Here is a 21437-nt window from a genome sequence, read left to right as displayed (position 1 = left end):
TTATATTTTTGGGTATCAATTTTTTTTTTTTTTTTTAATGTTTATCTTGAGAGAGAGAGCACGTAGTTGCAGGAGAGAGGCAGAGAGAGGAGGATAGAGAATCCCTAACAAGTTACACGCTCAGCCTGGAAGCTGACACAGGCTCAATCTAAAGACCATGAGATTGGTAGATAGCAATTCTGAATGTTTATGGCATATTAGTAGCGTAACCTACAACCTACCATACAAACCAGGATATCTGTAAGTAAAAGTAGGCACCTTTAATAACTAAACTGGACAACAGGCATAAACTTCAGATTGTCCTATTCAAGCCTGATGATGTATAGTCATCCCACCTATGATAGTGAATTCCCAATATTTTAGATCTTAGTTCAATGGGTATAATGTTAAGCTAGACATCAGGTGACCTAATTACTAAACATTTTACTGAAGAGTGACAGAAAACTTAAATACTCCCCATCACTTCAGTTTCTCCAGTTCTAGATTTGCCATCTCATAAGATAATTTTACTTTAGATAATATCTTATAGAGCACTGAAAACACTGTGGAGGATGCTATATGAAGTTTTATTTCTGAAGCTTATATATAAGTTTGGTATACTACACAGTGGTAAAAAGGATGCCAAATACTTGGTCTATATTGCTATTTACACTTGCACAGCTGTGACAGACATCACTAATCTATCATGATATTCTTTGCTGATAAACATGAAAACTACAAACATATCTTATATAAAACCCAATTCAGGAAGAGAAGAACATGGAAAACAACAAAAAATATGCCAACAAATTTAACGTCAAAGAAACTCAGTAGAAGAAATCTGGAAAAACTCAAGGAAAGAATGCACTCAATGCTGAAGTGCATCCAATTTTCCTAGAAACACACACACATAATAAAATGCATACAAGGGAAACTTTGGCACATTATTTCATTATGTAAGAAGAAAACTTCACAGTTAATAAAAAGACATGAAAATCCCAAATGGCCAACAGCAAAATTGAAAGAATCATACTCACTTGCTTTCTTCATCCAAAAGATGGAGTAGTCCTGTTGGTTTCTTGCTAATAAGATTGATGCAACAGGTATTATCAATATAATCTATATTGTGCCAGCTGATACCTTCAGTTCTATACTCCTCCTAGGAAATAAATTCATAGTTTATTCATCTCGCAGAAAATAATTGGTATATAATAAAGACTGGAAAGCTTTTGCCAGGCTTGAAAGAACTTTCTAAACTTTTCTTTTTTAAATTGCTAATCTACACAATAGAAGAATGTTTAATTTCGGTGGTATAAAACCTTCATACAGTCTATGTCTGTTTTCATTAAAACATACATGTAACCAAATTTTTTTGTTAGAATGCTATTTGTAATACCACTCAGGTGAAAATTTAGGGCTGAATTTGTTTTAGCCACCTTATCTGTGGACTGCACTAAGGAAAAATGCAAAATGAAGAAGCCTAATTTCTCCCACATTACCCTAAATCATCAAAAAGAACAGAGTATTTGTTGGATTATCAACAATGAATTTAATGAAGCAATGTCTGGGAAAAGAAAAAAACCATCACCTACAGTGATTACTGATATCATATGGAATTCATACACACTGTACTTTGGTAAAATAAAACCCTTGGTGGAGTGGGGGGGGGGGGAGGGAACTCCTACAATACGTTAAAAAAAAAAAGTTTCAAATTTCAAGACTTAAAAAAGTCAAAGCGCAGGCCTTGAGCAACTAAAACGATGTCATTAAGCCCCTATTGGTTTTAACTTTTTCTCTATACTGGGAAATATTTGCTTTTAAACTGTTTTTCAAAATGAGGCCCCCGAATAAGTTTCTACACAGCAGTATTTAGGCACCAAGGAAATACACTGATAACATTCACACACTTCTCTGCAAATATGATGGTTTTGCAAATTGGTGATTTTGTGATTTTAATCATTCTTTGGGTATTATTATTATTATTATTACTATTAACCTGTAAAGAAGAATGGTAGTGCATAAGTGATAGTTATGTTAATTGGGAAAGGCATATGCTTATGCTCACTTCAGCAGCACATATACTAAAATTCGAATGATACACAGAAGATTAGCATGGTGCATGTGCAAGGATGACATGCAAATCTGAAAAGATAATTTATTATTTCCTTTTAATTAATAATTTCACAAGGAAGTAATTGCTAAATGAAGGTCACCCCCAAGGAGTTGTATGATTCTGTTTCTTCTCTTTTGTAGCATGGTTAACAAGCACTCTACCTAACAGGAACATATGGATTCTTACACACATTAATAGCAGTCCAAAATCCTTCCCATCTCCTCTTCCCAAATACAATTCAGACGCCCTTGCCAAATTTAACGATTTTCCTAACTTTTCATACCACTGTTAAGATTCATATGTTTACAAATATAAATAGAACCATACAGGGGTGCCTAGATGGCTCAGTCAGTTAAGCATCCGACTTCGGCTCAGGTTATGACCTCATGGTTTGTGGGTTTAAGCCCTGCGTCAGGCTCTGTGCTGACAGCTCAGAGCCTGGAGCCTACTGGATTCTGTGTCTCCCTGTCTCTGCCACTCCCCTGCTTGTGCTCTGTCTCTCACTCTCTCAAAAATAAACATTAAAAAAAATTATTTAATTTCCTGGTTAACCCATTCATTTTTAGTAGGATGTTATCTAACCTCCATATATTGAGGGCTTTCCAAATCTTTTCTTGGGGTTGACTTCAAGTTTCATAGTGTTGTGATCTGAAAATATGCATGGTATAATCTCGATCTTTTTGTACCTGCGGAGGGCTGATTTGTGACCGAGTATGTGATCTTTTCTGGAGAATGTTCCATGTGCACTTGATAAGAATGTGTATTTTGCTGCTTTAGGATGAAATGTTCTCAGTATATCTGTTAAGTCCATCTGGTCAAGTGTGTCATCAAAGCCATTGTTTCCTTATTTTTGCTTAGATGATCTGTCCATTGTTGTAAGTGGGGTTTTAAAGTCTCCTACTTTAATGGTATTATCAGTAAGTTTGTTTATTTTTGTTACTAATTGATGTAAATACCTGGATGATCCCTAGTTGGGGACATAAATATTTACAACTGTTAGATCTTCCTGATGGAGGCACCCCATAATTATGATATAATGCCCTTCTCCATCTGTTACGGTCTTTGTTTTAAAATCTAGTTTGATATAAATATGGCTACTCTAGCTTTCTTTTGACATCCATTAACATGTAGCATGATATATGGCTCTCCATCCCCTCACTTTGAATCTGTAGGTGTCTTTAGGTCTACAGTGAGTCTCTTGTAAGTAGGATATAGATGGACCTTGATTTTTTATCCATTCTGATACCCTGTCTTTTGATTGGCTGTAAAGTATTTACATACAATTTATTCACCCACTGCACTACTGATAGACATTACAGTTATTTCTAGTTTTTAACCATTGTTAACATTTACGCACAAAACTTTTGGTATGTGTATATGCATTTTGAGAGTGAAAACACAGGCTTATAAACTACACATGTATAACCTCAGCAGATACTGCCAAACAGCTTGCTAAAGCAGATGTACTAATTTATGTAACCACCACCTGTAAATGGGACTTTCCCCCATGCACAGTATCTCTAATACTTGTATTATCAGTCTGTTTCATTATAGTCATTCTGATGAATGCATAGGGGTATCTGACTGTGGTTTTCATTTTAATTCCCTAATAAGTGAAAAATCTTTTCTTATGTTTACAGTCAGTCCATTTGGATGTCCTCACATGCCTACATTCATAATGAAAAACTGAGGAAAACTCCCTTAGGAGATGCCTTAGGGGAAAGCATTCAGCCTATTTCCATTAAGTATAATATTAACTATAGGTTTTTGTAAATGCCCTCTACAATTAATTTGCTAAGGACTTTTTTTTAACATGAATGGCTGTGTAATTTTATCAACTGATTTTTATACTTTTAGTGAGATCACCATAAGTTTTTTTTTTCTTGTTTTGTTTATAGATGAATTAAATCAATTGATGATTAGATGTAACACACACCAGGAAAAAACTCCACTTGGTTCTATATTATCCTTTTGTGTATCTTGCTGGATTTCATTTGATAATATTTGTTTAAAATTTTTGAATCTATGTTTAATGAGTGAAATTCACTTTAATTTCCACTTCTAATAATATCCTTGACAGATCTGGATCTGGACAGATCTTGGGCCCCTCAAACGCATTGTGAATTCTCTCTTTTTCTACTCCACAGAAGAATTTATGTCAAACTGATACTAATTTTTTCAGTATTGGCAGAATTTACCACTGGAGCCAATGTGGCTTACAATGTTCTTTATGGAAAGGCTTTCAATTACATATTGAAATTTTTTCATAGTTATAAGAATCAGATTTTGCATTTCTTCTGTGTCAGTTTTGTAATTTTTTTTTCATATCATTTGATAAGTTTACTTATGGACATAAAGTTGTTTAGTGTACCCTATTATCTTTTTAATGTGTGTAGGATCCATGGTGATGTCCTCTTTATAAACTGGAATTCTGATTATTTATATCCCTCTCTTTTTCTGTCACTCCCTTGGATGAATTACTGAGGGTTTTTTTTTTTTAAACATTTTTAATGTTTTTATTTATTTTTGAGAGAGACAGAGTGCAAGCGGGGGAGGAGCAGAGAGAGGGAGACACGGAATCTGAAGCAGGCTTCAGGCTCTGAACTGTCAGCACAGAGCCTGATGCAGGGCTCAAACCCATGAACCGTGAGATCATCACCTGAGCTGAAGTAGGACACTTAACTGACTGAGCCACCCAGGCACCCCTCTGAGGGGTCTTAATTCATCATTTCAATATATTACTTTTGACTTTGTTGATCTTCCTCCATGGCATATTTGTTTTCACTCTTATTTAATTTCCTCTTTTATCTTTATTATTTCTTTATACTTTCCTTTGGTTTATACTTCCTTTATATCTTTTTCCAATTTGTTGGGAGGGGTACTTTTATCATCGCTCTTCAATCTTAAAATCTTCTAACAGCTATAAAATTTTCCTCTAAATACACCTTTGGTTACATCCCACAAGTTTTAGTATGCAACATGCTCACTCAGTTCAATATATTTTCTATTTTCTTCAACTTCTAGTCTATGCAGAAGGACGTTTCTTAATTTTTACCCATAAAAGTATTTTCCAGTTATCTTTTGGTTGTTGGCTTCGGGCATAATTTCTGTTTGGTACTAAAATGTGTGTGATTTCAATCCCAAAACTTGACCTTTGTTATTATGGTCCAGTACAAGGACAGATTTTATACATTTTGTAAATTTGCAGTTCGTTAACTATACATGTCAAATAAGTATTTGCTTTAAAAATCTTCCATATCCAAAAGTAAAACAAAAATAAAAACAAAAAACCTTCTATATCCTTATTTGATACAGGCCCAAGTAAACTGGCATTCAAACCTAAAGGCAAGAAGGGCTGAGCACCCACAAAAGCATCTGCCACATCCTCTGGGTGCTTTAAATAGTCTATACCCTGACTGTTTTTTTCTTTTGTGTGCTTATTCTGTTAGCTATTCAGGAAGGTCTGTTACATGTTTCTTTTTTACTTTTAATTTTTGTTTTATATACTTTGAATTTATGTTATCAGTAACCTATAAATTTGGAATTGTATACTTCCTGATGAACTCGTCCTTTTGCATTATCAAATATTCTTTTTGATCTCCGGCAATGCTTAAAGCATGATATTAATATACTTACCTACTAGCTCTTTTTTGTTCAGGTTTATTAAAGCTTTTTCCATCCTTTTATTTTTAACTTTTTAATATGTTTATATTTAAAGAATCTCTCTTATAGGGAGCAATTTACCTTTGTTTTATATCTAGTATGACACTATTTCACTTCTACTTGGAGTAATAAATCCATGTATATTTAACACAATCACTGATAATTGTGGGATTAAATCAGCCATTTTACCATATGCTATCTGTCCTGCTTCAGTATTGCTTTTATTCTTCTTTCTTGCTTTCTTTTGGATTGCTGGAGTTTTTACTTGTTCCCTATATTAACTTGACAATTTTATATTCATTTACTATTTGGTGGTTATCCTAAAATCATAATACTATCTTTACTTAACAATGTTTAACAGAGGGAGAAAAAAAAATCTTCTATCGCTTGGCATTTAATGCCTGACCCTCAACCCCTGACTGCCTCTCAGATTCTCAGATTTTTTGTCTTTGGTTTACTATATGACTGTCTTTATACTTGCCATGCTTTGAATTCTTAGAGTTTTTCAAATGTGCACTTACTGGATTTTTTTTGTTTTTTGTTTTGAGTTTTGGAAAAATTCTCAACCATTATCTTTTCAAATATAGCACCTACCATATTCTCTCTTTCCTCACATACATCTTTCCAGAATTCCTCTTACACTTATGTTAAACCTTTTCACTGTACCCCATATGTCCCTTTTATTACTTGTATTTTATTTTTTCATCAGACTAGGTATCTTCTTCTGGCCTATCTTCCAAATCACTAATCTTAAGCTATATCTAACTGTTAAAAACTATCATTATGTTCTTAATTTCACTCTCCCTTTTAGTTCTAGATTTTCCTAAACTTGGGATCTCTTTGTAGTTCTTCAATAAAAATACTGCTTTTAAAAAAAATTTCTTGAAACCATTATTACTTTAAAGATCATGTCAGATAACATCATTTCCTGGATCTCCTGTGGAATAATCTATTCATTCTCTTGTTTTTTATTCATGTTGGTTTCTCTCCTCGTATGTTTTTAAAAAAAGAATTCTCAGTTAAAAAAACTGAATTCTTGTTCCTGTATATGAAAAATCATACAGATAATTTTAGCACTAGGATGATCTCTTCCTCCACTGGAGAGTGAATTTGCTCTTTGCACGTGGCTGAGAACATTAGGAATTCTATACTCTTTCAACCAAACTGGAACTAAGAATATCTTAAACTGGGCTTCAGTACCTATGATGCATGATCTATTTCTGGTTTATCTTTACTTCTAAGACATAATCCTTAAGGTCTCAAGCATAAAGCCTGTAGGAATTACCAGGAGTATCTTCCTTGTTCTTAAATCTGAAGAAACTCTGTTCAGCTTCTCAGATTCTTAAGGCTGGGCAGCCCTCTACCAGAATAGAAAAATATCTTTAGAGGCAAAGCTGTCCAAAAATGCTGGTCTCGTCTCTCTGGGTTTCCCTCTTGCAGATATAATAAGCCCTGTAGAACTTCACTTATTTAAATGTAACTCAATGCCTTTAAATATATTCTGTTCATTTTTTTAGGTGTTCTACAAAGGCAAATTTCCTAGTTTGATATCCCCAGAAGCGACAGAGATGAGAAAAACTCTCTAGATTATAAATTCCTCAGATAAGATCCCTGTGCTCTAAATTTGCTGTCTTCAGTGGCTAGCACAATGCGTGACACACAACTGTTATTCAATTTAGTGATGAGCCAATGACTTCAAGGATAATTCTGAGCAAGTAACGGAAATAAGAGAACAGTATTATAAATGACAACTGTAAGTATATTTTCAAATCACGGAAACTTTTTCTGGTCTCCTACTCCATATTATCTTTACATATAACTTGATTCAGAACTCAGAATCACACTCACACTACTTTAACTCAAGGATTACGTCCTTCCCTCCATTTCACTTCCACCAGTCTATCTTACACAGTTCAAATCCTCTGCTAAATATACTTCAAATAGCTCCTAATTTTCCAAAAGAAAAATTCCAATCTTCTCTGCATGACATATAAAGCTCACAAGTATATGACCCTTTATTTCATAAACTAATCTTCCTCCCTGTCTCTATCCTTATATCCTGTATTTTAGCTTACACTGAACTATTTTCAGTTCCTCTAAAGTGCCATGCTGTTTTATGCCTCACAATTTTAAAGAGATTGTTACCTTTGTTTAAAATATCTTTTCCCCATTGACAATCTGGTAAACTCAATCTTCTATTCAAAACTATATTCCCGAATCACCCCTGGGAAATGTTTGTAGACTTTCATGAAGTTCTAATCAACTTCATCCCTTATATCACTACTTTAACCTTCTACCTGATTTTCACACTTACCATCCTACAGGGCAGTTATTATACCTGTCTCCCATCCTATGTGTCCATACACAATTTTTAGACAAAATTTACTTCAGTACAGATGTTTACTCCCTAAGCATATTTGATAGCTTTTTACTTCTATCCTCATTTTCAACAAATTTTATCTACTTAACTGATGTTGTAGTCAATTGAATTTAACAAACAGTCACTGTGTACCCATCTTATTCTAGGTACCAATGATACACAAATCAACAAAACACTCAATATTTAAACTGCCTTAAATCTCTTATGGCCCAGCAAATCCATTTTAAGTGGAAAAACCTAAGAAGGGAGAGAAAGGAAGAATAAAATAGATGAGATGGCAAAGAGGTGTAAGGTCTCCAAACTTTCTAAAAATTATAGCAAAAGTATACCCATTACACTAAATTACAGAAGGGAATATTAAAAATTGAAAGGAAAAAGCTGTATCTTTGAATCTAAATCTTCTGATCCATAATTCCACCACATTGCCCAAAACTATGATATTCAGACTAGCAAATACATAGAGATCACCCCCAGCCAAGTAGTCCCAAAAACATTTTCCATGAACTGTGAGGCATGTTTTTATACATGTTTCTAGTCAAAGTATTTCTTGTAGCTCCTCCATGTCTAACCTACACTTCTAGAAAAGGTAAGAATAATTTCAATAATTGTAAGAGAATACCTTTTTTCTTCAAAAGCAATTTACTTACTCTTCTGTTTAATGATCCAGAGAGCAACTGACGCTTTGCTTTGTAAAATACAGCACACAGTCAACAAAACACATTTCTCTACCCCTCCAATACATATATCCATTTAAAAACTAATTTAGCATGATCTAGTTAAAAGAACACTAGACTCAGTCTAGTAGATCAATCCCAGCTCAGCTTTTTAAAAGCAAGAATTATAGAGCCAGAGTGTTAAGGTTTGAATACTAGGCTTAGGTATCATCTGCACAACTAGAATAAAAATAGTACCTGCCTGATAAATAGTAAGTACTACATAAATGTTAGCTAACATTGTAACAAATAATACTGTACTATCTTTTAACAGCTCCATCAGAGAGTCTAGCTAAAAGGTTGAATATGCTAAACATTTTAAGCACCATCAAGATGGCCAGGACTAGTGCTGCTTGTGCAACTGTCCTAACCCTTTAAGAAGGTAAATATGCTTAAAGCTAGGACCCAATGTAAAAAGCCTCAATGACAGAAAGATTCTTTTTTTCTGTTTTGTAGATGTGTTGTCATCCTCTTGTCCATTTCGTTTCTTCAGCATTTCAAAGTGAACCCTGCTTCTGCTTGTATCTTCCTATACAAACTGAAATTGTTGGCCACAACTCAACTCGTTACTAGCTTGAAATCTGGCTTGGAGAAAGAGACCACGTTTTCTCTGACCCTGTATTTATTCTAAGTATTCTCAGGGAAACTGATGGATCGCACTTTCAACTCTAAATCAATTTGAGTGTTTCACAAGAAATATCTAGTTACCTATTTTGGTCTCTGTAAACTATCCCATTTCTCTGTATCCATACTCTAAATTGATTCAAGATTCTATTAATAAGCTCCTCCACCCCATAGATAAAGAAATGAGAGACCAAAGCAAGCAACTGCGTTGAAACTAAGAGACCAAAGCAATCAAACAAGCATATTTAGCATTACACAAATTGACCAAGCACATGGCAACAATTAAAAATCAAGAGAAACCCAAACCAAACCAAACCAAACCCAAGCATCTTTATATTGAAAGGTATACTTAAGCAAGCACATATTATTGAATCTACTTGAGGTTTATAAAAAAAATATAGGAAACCCTGTATCACATGGCTCAAAAACTATGCTCTGAGTATTAATTTGCTGACACTTATGTGAAGACTGTAATATCTGCATGAAAGTACAAGACTTAAAATGCCTGTAACTATGACTCAAAAATGTTATGTGTATACACGTAAGTGAAGGTTAAGTGGTTAAGACAAGCATACATGCATTTAGGTACTCACTTGCTCCAATTTAAAGATATGCTGATTGAAGTAGTGTTGTAAACGTTCATTAGCAAAATTAATACAGAACTGTTCAAAGCTATTATTTTCATAATCTTCAAACCCAAAAATATCAAGAACACCAATGGACAAAGTCTATAAAACAGGAAAAAAAATATGCTCAAATTTATTTCATAAATAATATCCACAAAATAAGTAACAAAATGCTCAAAGTTCTTCTAGAGCAGTGGAGAGGAAATTCTGGGGGGCCAATGTTCAACCAAAATATTCCACAAAATAAAGGGCATCTTAGTTCTCTGTATCTTCATTTTTTTTCTTTTTATCCCAATTATAAAAATACATACAAAATTTTAACACATGTAATACATTGATTACTTTACAGAAATGCTTGAAGCAGGGTTAGTGACCTGTTACCTCAATCTCAGAAATTCCTAAACTCCAAGAGACAAGGAAATAGAAAGAACCACCAATGGGGAAGTAAAAAATAACCTAAAGCTAGGTTGCTCGTGATTATTCATGTTCATGCAAAGAACACCATGCAAGTTCCACTATTTTGACTTCCAAAGCCTAACAGAATTCTGCTTCACAAACCAAACTAAGAAGTATGTTTCATCAGCCTTGTGCAAACTAAAAATGAAACTGGGTATCAGAATATGGCTTTTTCAAATTTTAGTTTTCATCAAAAAAATTATACAAGGTTCATGATGTTAAAAAGTTCTAAAAGGTTGGGGGCGCCTGGGTGGCACAGTCGGTTAAGCGTCCGACTTCAGCCAGGTCACGATCTCGCGGTCCGTGAGTTCGAGCCCCGCGTCAGGCTCTGGGCGGATGGCTTGGAGCCTGGAGCCTGTTTCCGATTCTGTGTCTCCCTCTCTCTCTGCCCCTCCCCCGTTCATGCTCTGTCTCTCTCTGTCCCAAAAATAAATAAAAAAATAAAAAATAAAAAAAAAAAACGTTGAAAAAAAAGTTCTAAAAGGTTGTAACAAAAAATAGCAATCCCTTCTTCAATGTCAACTTCTGCTCCCTAAAATCCACACACTCAAATCTTTTAGCTATTTGGTATAAAATAGTAGAGTACAGTATACAAGTGCTCATTCATCTATGTCTTGATATTTTATTTCTACAAATTATATTCTAACTTCTTACTATGGATAATAGGGATTCAGCTCTAATGCCCCCAAACCAACATTTTTCTCAACACCTCACCTCATTCTTAAAATAGAGTTGCAAGACAATTTTGGTTAAATGAAAACAATTTTTCTCCACTGCTGCTAAGAGAGCCACTGGGCAAACTAATGTCATGAGTGATAAATAGTGAGAGATTTATTTAATTCTCCATTAAGAATATTTCCTTTGGGGTAACTGAGTGGCTCAGTCAGCTGAGTGTCCGACTCTTAATTTTGGCTCAGGTCATGATCCCAGGGTCATGGGATCGAGCCCTGCACCAGGCTCAGCGCTGAGCATGGAGCCTGCTTAAGATTCTCTGTCTTCCCCTCTGCCCCTCTCCCTTACTCATGCTCTCTCTCTCTCTCTCTTAAAAAAAAGTATTTTCTCTGATTCTAATTCTAAGCCCTTATGAAAAACAGTGAAAGTAATGAACTTTAAAAATATGTCAATTTGGTAAATTAGATAACTATTACAATTAATTTTATGGCTGTGGGCTTACTCAAATCATAAAAAGTTAATATAAAAGCAATTACACATTTAAGACAGGAGAATTAAGTAATAAAGATGATATTTTTAATTACCCTGAATATGCAGACTATTCCATAAAGTTGCTGAGAAATAAAAATGGATTTAAAATAATTTAAATATCTAAAATCTGCCATATTAAAAAATAAATTCCAAGGGCACCTGGCTGGCTCCGTTGGTGGAGCAGGTGACTCTCAATCTCAGGGTTGAGGTTGAGCCCACATTGGGTGTAGAGATTACTTAAAAATAAAATCTTAAAAAATACATAAATAAATATTCCAACCAGATAAATAATCTGATTATAAAAAATTAAATTCTAAAAGTATGAGAATAAATATTTTTATAATCTTGGGGTGAAAGATGCATTCTTATGTAAGAAAAATAAATACAACTCTGGAAAATAAGGGAAAAGAATGACAGAATTAACTGCACAAAAACTTAAAACATATGGGCCAGGGGCACCTAAGTGGTTCAGTCAGTTGTGCATCCGACTCTTGATTTTGATTCATGTCATGATCTCAGGGTTGTGAGACTGAGTCCAGCGTTGAACTCCTACCCTGGGTGTGGAGCCTGCTTAAGATTCTCTCCCTCCCCTTCTCTCCTTCTCCCTCTCCCTATCTCCTGGCCACTCGCTCTCTAAAAAGAAAAAAAAAAAAAATACAGGCCCAGGTATATAATATAAATAAAACATAAAAGTTAAGAGAAAATATTTGTAATATATATCAAACTATAAGTCTCTGCAATATCCACAATGACTCCAAAAAAGGAGTAACAAAAAGGCAAAATATATAATGAAATAATGAAAAAACATGAGAAGATGCTCAATTTTAATCTATCATTGAAAAAACAGACAATAAATGGGATACTCCTCCTATTCAGATGCATAGATGAAATGACTGATAATATCCAATATGAGTAAAGGTGTAGGGAAACAGGCAGTTTCATACACTACCAGTGGAGTGTAGTCTTTTTTGAAAAGCAATTTAGCAGTAGCTACCAAAAATTGAAAATGTATATTCTTTAATCCAGCAATTTACTTTAAGGATTTTATCCTAGAGAAATGTGCACAAAGAATATTTGTTACACCATCATTTCTAACAATAAAAAAAATGCAACATTTTTATGGGGAAATTTATGGTATACAGGTATACATACTATATAATATTACAAAGTTATTAAAAATAATAACGTCCAGATATATTTCAAGACATACCAGGTAAAAAAATACAAGTTAGATACAATACAGATAGCATAATTCTATTTTTATGTTGAAAAGCAACTCTGTATAGTCTATATCCACAGAAATGTACATAAGAAAAAGGTCTGGAAAGACAACAGAACAGTAGTTTCCTTGAACAGGGTTTATATGTCTATAAAAACAGACATAAAGAGGAAAGAGCAGGGAATACATATAAACACAGATTCTTACTTATTACTCTACATAATTCTGTGTTTTTAAATTTCACCTTTTAATTATTTTATTAAAATAGCTTTCCAAGAAAAATATATAATAATATAGTTTATGTCTACCTTCGTATTTTGCTCCAAATCTTTACTATTCAGAAGTGCATGATTAATCCGAAAAACTATCCAGTCAAACAGGGCACTATATAAAGACTTAGCCATGGAGTTCCTCACTGTCACAGCCTGAAAAAAAAAGAAAAAGGGTTGGAGAACAAATGAAAATGGCAATAATCTAAGATACTATAACAAAGTGTGTTTTTCTCTCGATCAATCAAGAAATATCCAAGAATTCTTATCCTGAATAAGAAATTTAATTTTCTGTCAACATAAATAGCCTATAATTGAAGTTTTCCATATACATATACTCATTTACCTAGTCCAACTCAGGTAAAGTAGACTAAAAAGTACAAGAAACAAAATATAGGTCAGTTCTAAACAGTTTTACTGAAAATTGGGGTATACATTTTATCTAGTATAGAAGGTATTATAGGAAGTTTACAAACAAATGAACTTTGCCAGCTGAAGTGGGGAAGACTATTCCAAGCAGAGGAATAAATCTGTTGGAAAACAGGCATCAGTTATAGTTATCTGTGGAATCCTAGTCGGAGTCAGACTCTTAAAACATAATCAAAACAATGACATTCCTAATCGTCTTCAACTTGTCATCCATTTTAACCTTTAGGGTTTCTCCATCACCAGAGTAATGGTTTCATTATGGAGTAATACAATTTATATTTCCCCTCACTTCAAACTTTCCCCAGTTTATGGAAACCCTCTGTACTATCTGCTCAATTTTTCTGTAAGTCCAAAATTGTAAAAAAATAACATCTATTAGTTAAAAAAAAAAATTCAACATTTAGAAAGCACTACAGGCTAAAAAGGAAGGACACATATCATAGAGAATTGAGTCCTAGTAGTTAGAAGAATATAAGTCCTAATAACATATATTTGCTATCTAGGGACTTATTTTGAAGCTGAATCAGGTACATATTTATATATCTGTCCTAACCTTTAGAGGAAATAGAGAATAATGATTAAAAGCTAGGCTATCATCCAATCCCAGTTTCTCTACTTATTCTAGCTGTGTAACCTTGACCAAGATACTTGAAACTCTTAAGCTACAGCTTATGCATTTGTAAAATGTAGATAATACTACAATCTACCACATGAAATGATGAATTAATTTCTCAGTTTTGGTGAATAAAAAAACAAAAGTTTCAAGTTTCTAGACCAAAAAATAACTACCTAAACCATTACCTGCAAAGAAAAGAAAAGATGGCTATCAAATTCTCTACCTTTAACACCAGAAACTTGAAAATACTTGGAAAACATTTATAAGTTCTGAAAGAAAAAGGACTGTGACCCTAGAATTCTATACTTAGGCAAGTTATCTTTAAAATTCAAAAAAATCAAATAGAATATACAGGGAGAATAACCAATTTTTCCCAGAGTGCAAAATGAAGACAATCTGATCTAGCTTAGCAAAAGTAAAAAGTTTTATTTTTTTTAATGTTTATTTATTTTTGAGAGAGAGCACAAGTGAAGGAAGGGGGGGGGGGGCGTGCACAGAGGATCCAAAGTGGGCTCTGTTGCTGATAGCAGAGAGCCCAATGTGGGACTGAAACTTACAAACTGCGAGATAACCGACTGAGCCACCCAGGCACCCCAAAAGATTTAAAACTACATACACAAACATAAATCACAAAAACACAGAATAAGAAAACATATTAGCATAAAATATACAAATGGGTTGAATTTTTTAGTGAGAAGACAGACCTTCATATTAAATTAAAAACTACAACCCATCTACTTATGGTTTACATTAAACAACCACTATTTTTATAAAGTTAACAGTCAGACAGAATCCAGATATACCAAATTATACCAACATAATACTTATTTACCCCATAACTCCCAATATTATACTTTTAGCCCTTTTTCTCTGAAATGTGGTCCTTTCACAGCTTAATCTCAATAAACCCATATGCCAATTAACATTTTCCAACCCAAACAAGATCTCATCGAGTGTTTCCTATCTCAGTGAATGGTACCAATACTCTTACAGTTGTGTGAACGAGAAAATTAGGATTTATCCTTAACATCTCCTTCTTTCTCCTTGCTTCCCATTAAGCAAATCACTACCAGATGCTGTTGATTTTACCATCTAAATTTCTTTTTAATTATCCATTTCTCCCTATCAATATATCACCATTTTAGACAAAGCAATAAACCTCTTTCTCCTCAACTCATCTTTCCACATTCACTCTTGTCCTCTGTGTTAGAATTCTAAAATGGTCCTCAAGATTCCCATCCCCTTGTGTACACGTTCTGAATAACCCTCTCCTGTTAGGCATGGGCAGGACTGTAAATATGATGAATTTCACCCCAGTAACTACCTTGTTACATGACAAAGGGATTTAAAAGACATAATTATGGCCCAAAATCAGCCAATTTTTTTAATTAATCAAAGAAAGTATCCAGAGAAATCTCCTAAAAGAGACTGAGCCTTTCCATCTGAGATTCCCTTGCTGGCCTCTGAAGTAGCAAACTGCTATACTGTATACAGGACCACAAGTAGACTCTGATGAGCATGGCTCCTGACAGTCAACAAGAAATTAGGGCTCTCAATCCTATAACTGCAAGGAACTGAATCCTGTCAACAACCTGTGAACTAGGATGCTGAGTCACAGATGAGATCACAGCCTTTTCAGACATCCTGACTTCAGCCTGGTGAAACCATGAGCAGAGGACAAAACAAACCTGTGCCCAGACTGCCAATCCATGGAAACTGTCAGAAAATAAATCTGTGTTGCATAAATTGCTAAGATTGTTACAAAATTATAGAAAACCAATACACTCTCCTCTAATTCTTTAAACTGTTGTGAGACTGATCCTTTAAAAAAATAATCAAAGACACCTTTTTTGTTGATAACATTTTAAGAACTTTCCATTGCTCTTAAAATACAAAAATATTTTTTTTTAATTTTTTTTAATGTTTATTTATTTTGAGAGAGACAGAAAGCAGAGTGTAAGCAGGGGCGAGGAGGGGCAGAGAGAGAGGGAGACACAGAACTCGAAGCAGGCTCCAGGCTCTGAGCTGTCAGCACAGAGTCCGATGTGGGGCTCGAACTCACAAACCGTTAAGATCATGATTTGAGCCGAAGTCGGATGCTCAACTGACTGAGCCACCCAGCTACCCCTTAAAATACACAAATTCTTAAGAACTGCTCCTTAATTTTACCGTTAATGCCTAATACATTTCTGGACACAAATAAGATTTTCAAATATTTACTAAATAAATACACTAAACAAATGCAAACAAAAATAAGTCAGGAGCTATAAAAATTATCTGAGAAAGTTCAATTTTAAGTTAAAAATGTAAATAAACATAAGGAAATATTTTATATTGAAAAAAGTTGTAAAACAAAATATAAAAGTACTAAACCTTTATGCAAAAAGAAGGGCAAAACCCTGTAAAAGGTCTGGCTTTTGGGGGCACCTGGGTGGCTCAGTCAGTTAAGCATCCAACTTCACCTCAGGTCCGCATCTCACAGTCTGCAAATTCAAGCCCCGTGTCAGGCTCTGTGTTGACAGCTCAGAGCCTGGGGCCTGTTTCAGATTCTGTGTCTCCCTCTCTCTCTGCCCTTCCCCTGCTTTCTCTCTCTCTCTCTCAAAAGTAAATAAACATTAAAAAAAATTAAAAAAAAAAAAAGAAAAGAGCTCTAAAAGTTGGGAGACTATGACATAAGATACATGACATAATGAAGAAATACAGACTTGAAGGTACATTTAGAAGGACCCGAAAAGATGGTATAAATAGATCAATGTCAGCCTAAAAAGCATTCTCTAAATAGAAATAGTTCTATTACTATTTCCCCACCTCTGTGTCTTCTAATCTCACATTCCTGTCCTATTTTTATAATAACTGTCATAGTTTCATTTCTCATCATTTTCATTAAATTGTACTATAAAATAGTAGGCTTTTCAATAATTTTCCCACTCATACACACCTGAATAGTATATTATTATAATTATAATGGCAAAGACAGCAATACTCAGTATACAGATGATACTTAAAGCCATGGGACTAGGTGAGAGAACCTAGATAAGGAATATAGAGAATAAAAGACAAGGACTGTGTGGGGAGCACTACATCTTCTAGAAGTCAGGTGGAAAAGAAACAGCAAACAAAAAGAATTACAAATGAGTGGCCAACAATGAAAAAATGAACTAGAAAAGTATGATGTACTAGAAGATAAGAAACTGCTTGAAGAAGAAATAATCAACTGGATCAAATACTGCTCATTTGTAACTATCTAGTTCACCCTATATTAATAACATAAAACTTAAGAATGGTGAACAAATTAAGATCTCTGGAGAAAAATATAAGCCTACTGCTTAAAATCACATTCAAGTAAGTTTTCAAGTTAAGGGAAAATTCACAACCAAATTTCAAGGGCTCAGAAGATATTTCAATCAATACTCTTTTTTGTTATTTTCATTCTGTTAAAAGAAAGAACAAACTCAAACTTCTAAAACTGTTCAGAGTACTCTGATCTCAAGAAAATCTATTCAAGGGCACCTGGATGGCTCAGTTGGTTGAGCTTCTAACTCTTGATTTTGGCTCAGATCATAATCCCAGGATCATAAGGACAGCTCTGCCCTGAGCATGGAGCCCACTTAAGATTCCCAGTCTGTCTGTCTGTCTGTCTGTCTCTCTCTCTCTCTCTCCCCCACTCACACTCTCTCTCAAATTAAAAAAAAAAAAAAAAAAGAAAAAATAGAAAAAAAGGAGAAGAAAATCTTTTCATACCTCTGCCAGCTTGTATGGCAAAATAAGTTTTTCTCCCACTGTCACAGTCTTCCTTGTAACTAATGCTTCAAATAGCATCTCTTCTTTAACCTATACAACAGAAAAGTAAATTCAATGTATAAGATTTATGACAATGTATTTATTGAAAAGCCAAATAAAGAAAAAAAGTGCTTAATGAGATTAGCAAATATACAATCGAAAAAACAAAGACAATACATTGGGTAATTTAAATATTGGCCATGGTAAAAGTTAAATTTTCCACTCACCCCACTTCCCAGTGCCCACCTCCAAAAAGAGAAGGGGTGTAAGACAGATGTGTCTTTTTAAAGTTTTCTTTCTGACCATAATGGAAAAACATGTTTCTTTGTGCAGAATATGGAAAATACAGAATAGTGCAAAAAAACATTTTAAGATGGTCAACAATAATGCCACAACTTGCAGGCAAGGACTAAAAAGTGAGAACACTTCTTGAATTCGAAAAGCATTACAGTGAGTACTTATTTATGTTTCAGAGGTTTGATATTTATTTGCACATTTAAACTTTAAAAAAAGTTAATGCTTCCTTTGTTCTCATTCTCTCTAGAAGCAAATATGATCATGAATTTGACATGTCATCATTTAAGTTCAGTATCATTCAGTTCAGTTGACGTTATATATATTAGATGTATTCGTAAATACATTATACTGCCAAGTTTATTTAACTCTTAAATCTATGGCATCGTACTGCCCATAAGTTTTTGAATCTATGTTAATAATTTACATCAAGCTTATTCATTTTAACTGCTGTACAGATTACCAGTATATAAACTACTACAGTGTTTAACCCATTATCCTACGTGTAGGAGTTTACACTATCCACCATTTTGCACTATTAGGAAGTAAACTGAAGTGAATATCCTTGCATATGAGTTCAAGAGTTTCTCTGAAGTACAAGCCTAAAAGGGGAATTACTAGGTTGTAGCATACACATTTTCATCTTTAAAGGATATTGCCAAACTATTGCATGTGGTTTTCACCAATTTGTTCTCTCATCAGCAATGAGCATTCCTATTTCTTCAAACCTTGACTATACTTGGTATTATCAGACTTCTGATTTTTGCCACACTGAGATCATGAAATGGCAAAACAAGGGCATTTTATAAAAGCATCCATACATAAAAAAGATAAAACACTCACAAAATTTTATGTAGACAGTATGATATAAAGTATAAAAAGCAAAAAAGATTTGATTATAAAGAGAAACTGAGTTACAAAACAATAGAGTGAAGCATTACCCTACCACCAGCAATTCATGATAGATCAATCATTTTTTTTTTTAATGTGACGATACCATAAAGGAAATATACCTTCTTTTGGAGCATCCACTGCTCAATCTTCAAATTCAAAACAAATTGGAAAAAATTTGAGGACCATTATCTTTACAAAATGCAGAAAAACTACAAATAAATAACCGAAGTTTAAATAAAAGACCTCAAGCTTTTAGCTATATTTAAAATATTTTGAAAAACAAAAATTAAACAATGCCAGATTACGCAAATATGACAAAGCTAATAAAACTAAGAAAAAAACTATGTGATAAAAACCACTGTTGTTTGGTGAGGTTAAGCAATTATTACTAAAAGTGAGTATTATTAAATAAATGATCTAGGCAGTAGACTCAAGAAATTTTTTTAAAGGAACAAACAAACGTAAACTGGCAACAATGTGGAGCAAAAGTCAGTTCCATACACTTGTATAAACTGGTACAACCACTATAGAAATAATCTGTCAGTATCAGTAAGCTATGTATATGAGTATACCATAACACAAAAATTATACTCCTTGGACTATACTCTAGAATAATTCCCACACATGTTAACAAGGAGACATGTAAAAAAATGTCTATCATAATACTATCTATAAATGAAAAATTACAAATCTCAATCTCCACTAAAAAAGATGTTTTACTCATATAATGAAATTTTATAAAGCAACTAAAAAGAATCATTTAGAATATTTAAATCAGTATGGAAAATTCTCAAAAACAGGATATAGAATGAGAAAGTCAAGTTTTAGAATGATACATTAAAACATTTACATATATAAAGTACAAAAATATGTAGAACAAAACTATTCTTTTTTTAATTTTTATTATGTTTATTTATTTTTGGGAGACAGAGCGTTAGTGGGGGAGGGGCAGAGAGAGAGAGGGAGACACAGATTCCGAAGCAGCACTGGGCTCTGAGCTAACAGCAGACAGCCTGATGCAGGGTTCAAACCCACGAACCGTGAGATTATGACCTGAGCCCAAGTCAGACGCTTAACCGACTGAGCCACCCAGGTGCCCTAAAAACTATATATTCTTTATGTAAACATCCATCTATTCTGAAAATATAAAAACAAAACTGAGAATTATAAACACCAAATTCATAATAGTGTTTACTTATGGTGTGGCAGAGTACAAAATGAGCTACAATTATATGCAGTATTTTATTACATGGGTACGGTTGTGAGTACACAGGTATTTATTATATTGTATATAGAAAACCATTCATAATTTAACAGAGAAAAATGAAGAAGATATATTAAAACAGAAATTAATACATAATAAGTAAAATGGCAGAAGTAATAAATCTAAAGGCCAATTATTTCAAAATAAGAAATGAAAGACAACTTTTACCAAATCAAAAAATAAGAAATACAGAGGGGCGCCTGGGTGGCTCAGTCAGTTAAGCATCTCACTATTGGTTTCAGCTCAGGTCATGATCTTGCAGTTTCATGAGTTCAAGCCCCACATCAGGCTCTGCACTGGCAGCAGGGAGCCTGTTTGGAATTATCTTTCTCCCTCTTTCTCTGCCCCTCCCCCACTCATGCTATCTCTGTCTCTCAGTGTTAATAAACTTAAAAAAAATTATAAAAAGAAATACAAACAGAAACCTAACAAAATAGAGAAAATGTTTTTAAACATTAACAGAATACTTACAAAGAATGCAAAATAAAGTTTTAAACATTTAATCAATATATGATTTCCTAGAAAAACACATCCTAAAAAATTAACGAAAAACAAACAGGAAGGACACAAATATTGCTGATCACAAATATAGGGTTGATATCTCTCAAATTTTTAAGGAACATATTATTCTTGGCTAATTATTCTTCTTTTAAGTGCAGAAAACATTTTGAAAGGATAAAAAAACTACACAATTCACTTTAAGGAGCTGGCTTAATACTGGCACTAAAACCTAATAATAGTAATGATCGTACACAGATCTACACACATATGCACAATCACACAAAACACACAAATCTTGCTTATGTTTGATAAACATCCTGAAGAAAATGACTGAATTCACGATATTTTAATCAGCCATCTCTGTAATTTCCCAAATATCCTTAATTGTACATATGACTTTTAATTTAAAAAATT

At 33.7% G+C, this 21437-nt stretch overlaps 1 protein-coding gene and 1 non-coding gene across 16 annotated transcripts in view; one reads left to right on the top strand and one right to left on the bottom strand.

The window, feature by feature from the left end:
* Nucleotides 1-21437, bottom strand: part of MYO9A (myosin IXA) — a 281021-nt gene that overhangs the window by 174245 nt on the left and 85339 nt on the right. For all 15 annotated transcript variants that reach the window (XM_053223780.1, XM_053223782.1, XM_053223778.1 and 12 more), the window contains 4 exons: nt 18032-18121; nt 13285-13401; nt 10066-10200; nt 1017-1138 (listed from right to left, as the gene is read on the bottom strand). In XM_053223780.1, coding sequence (XP_053079755.1) covers nt 1017-1138; nt 10066-10200; nt 13285-13401; nt 18032-18121 — 464 coding nt within the window. The remainder of the gene's footprint in view (nt 1-1016; nt 1139-10065; nt 10201-13284; nt 13402-18031; nt 18122-21437) is intronic.
* On the top strand, nt 2037-2143 carry LOC113602150 (U6 spliceosomal RNA). The gene has a single exon (XR_003423512.2). It is a non-coding gene; the product is annotated as a U6 spliceosomal RNA (small nuclear RNA).

Source organism: Acinonyx jubatus, chromosome B3, assembly GCF_027475565.1.
Source record: "Acinonyx jubatus isolate Ajub_Pintada_27869175 chromosome B3, VMU_Ajub_asm_v1.0, whole genome shotgun sequence".
Taxonomy (NCBI): Eukaryota; Metazoa; Chordata; class Mammalia; order Carnivora; family Felidae; genus Acinonyx; species Acinonyx jubatus.
Note: the sequence above shows the minus strand (reverse complement) of the source record. Positions and strands in the feature narration are given on the sequence as shown.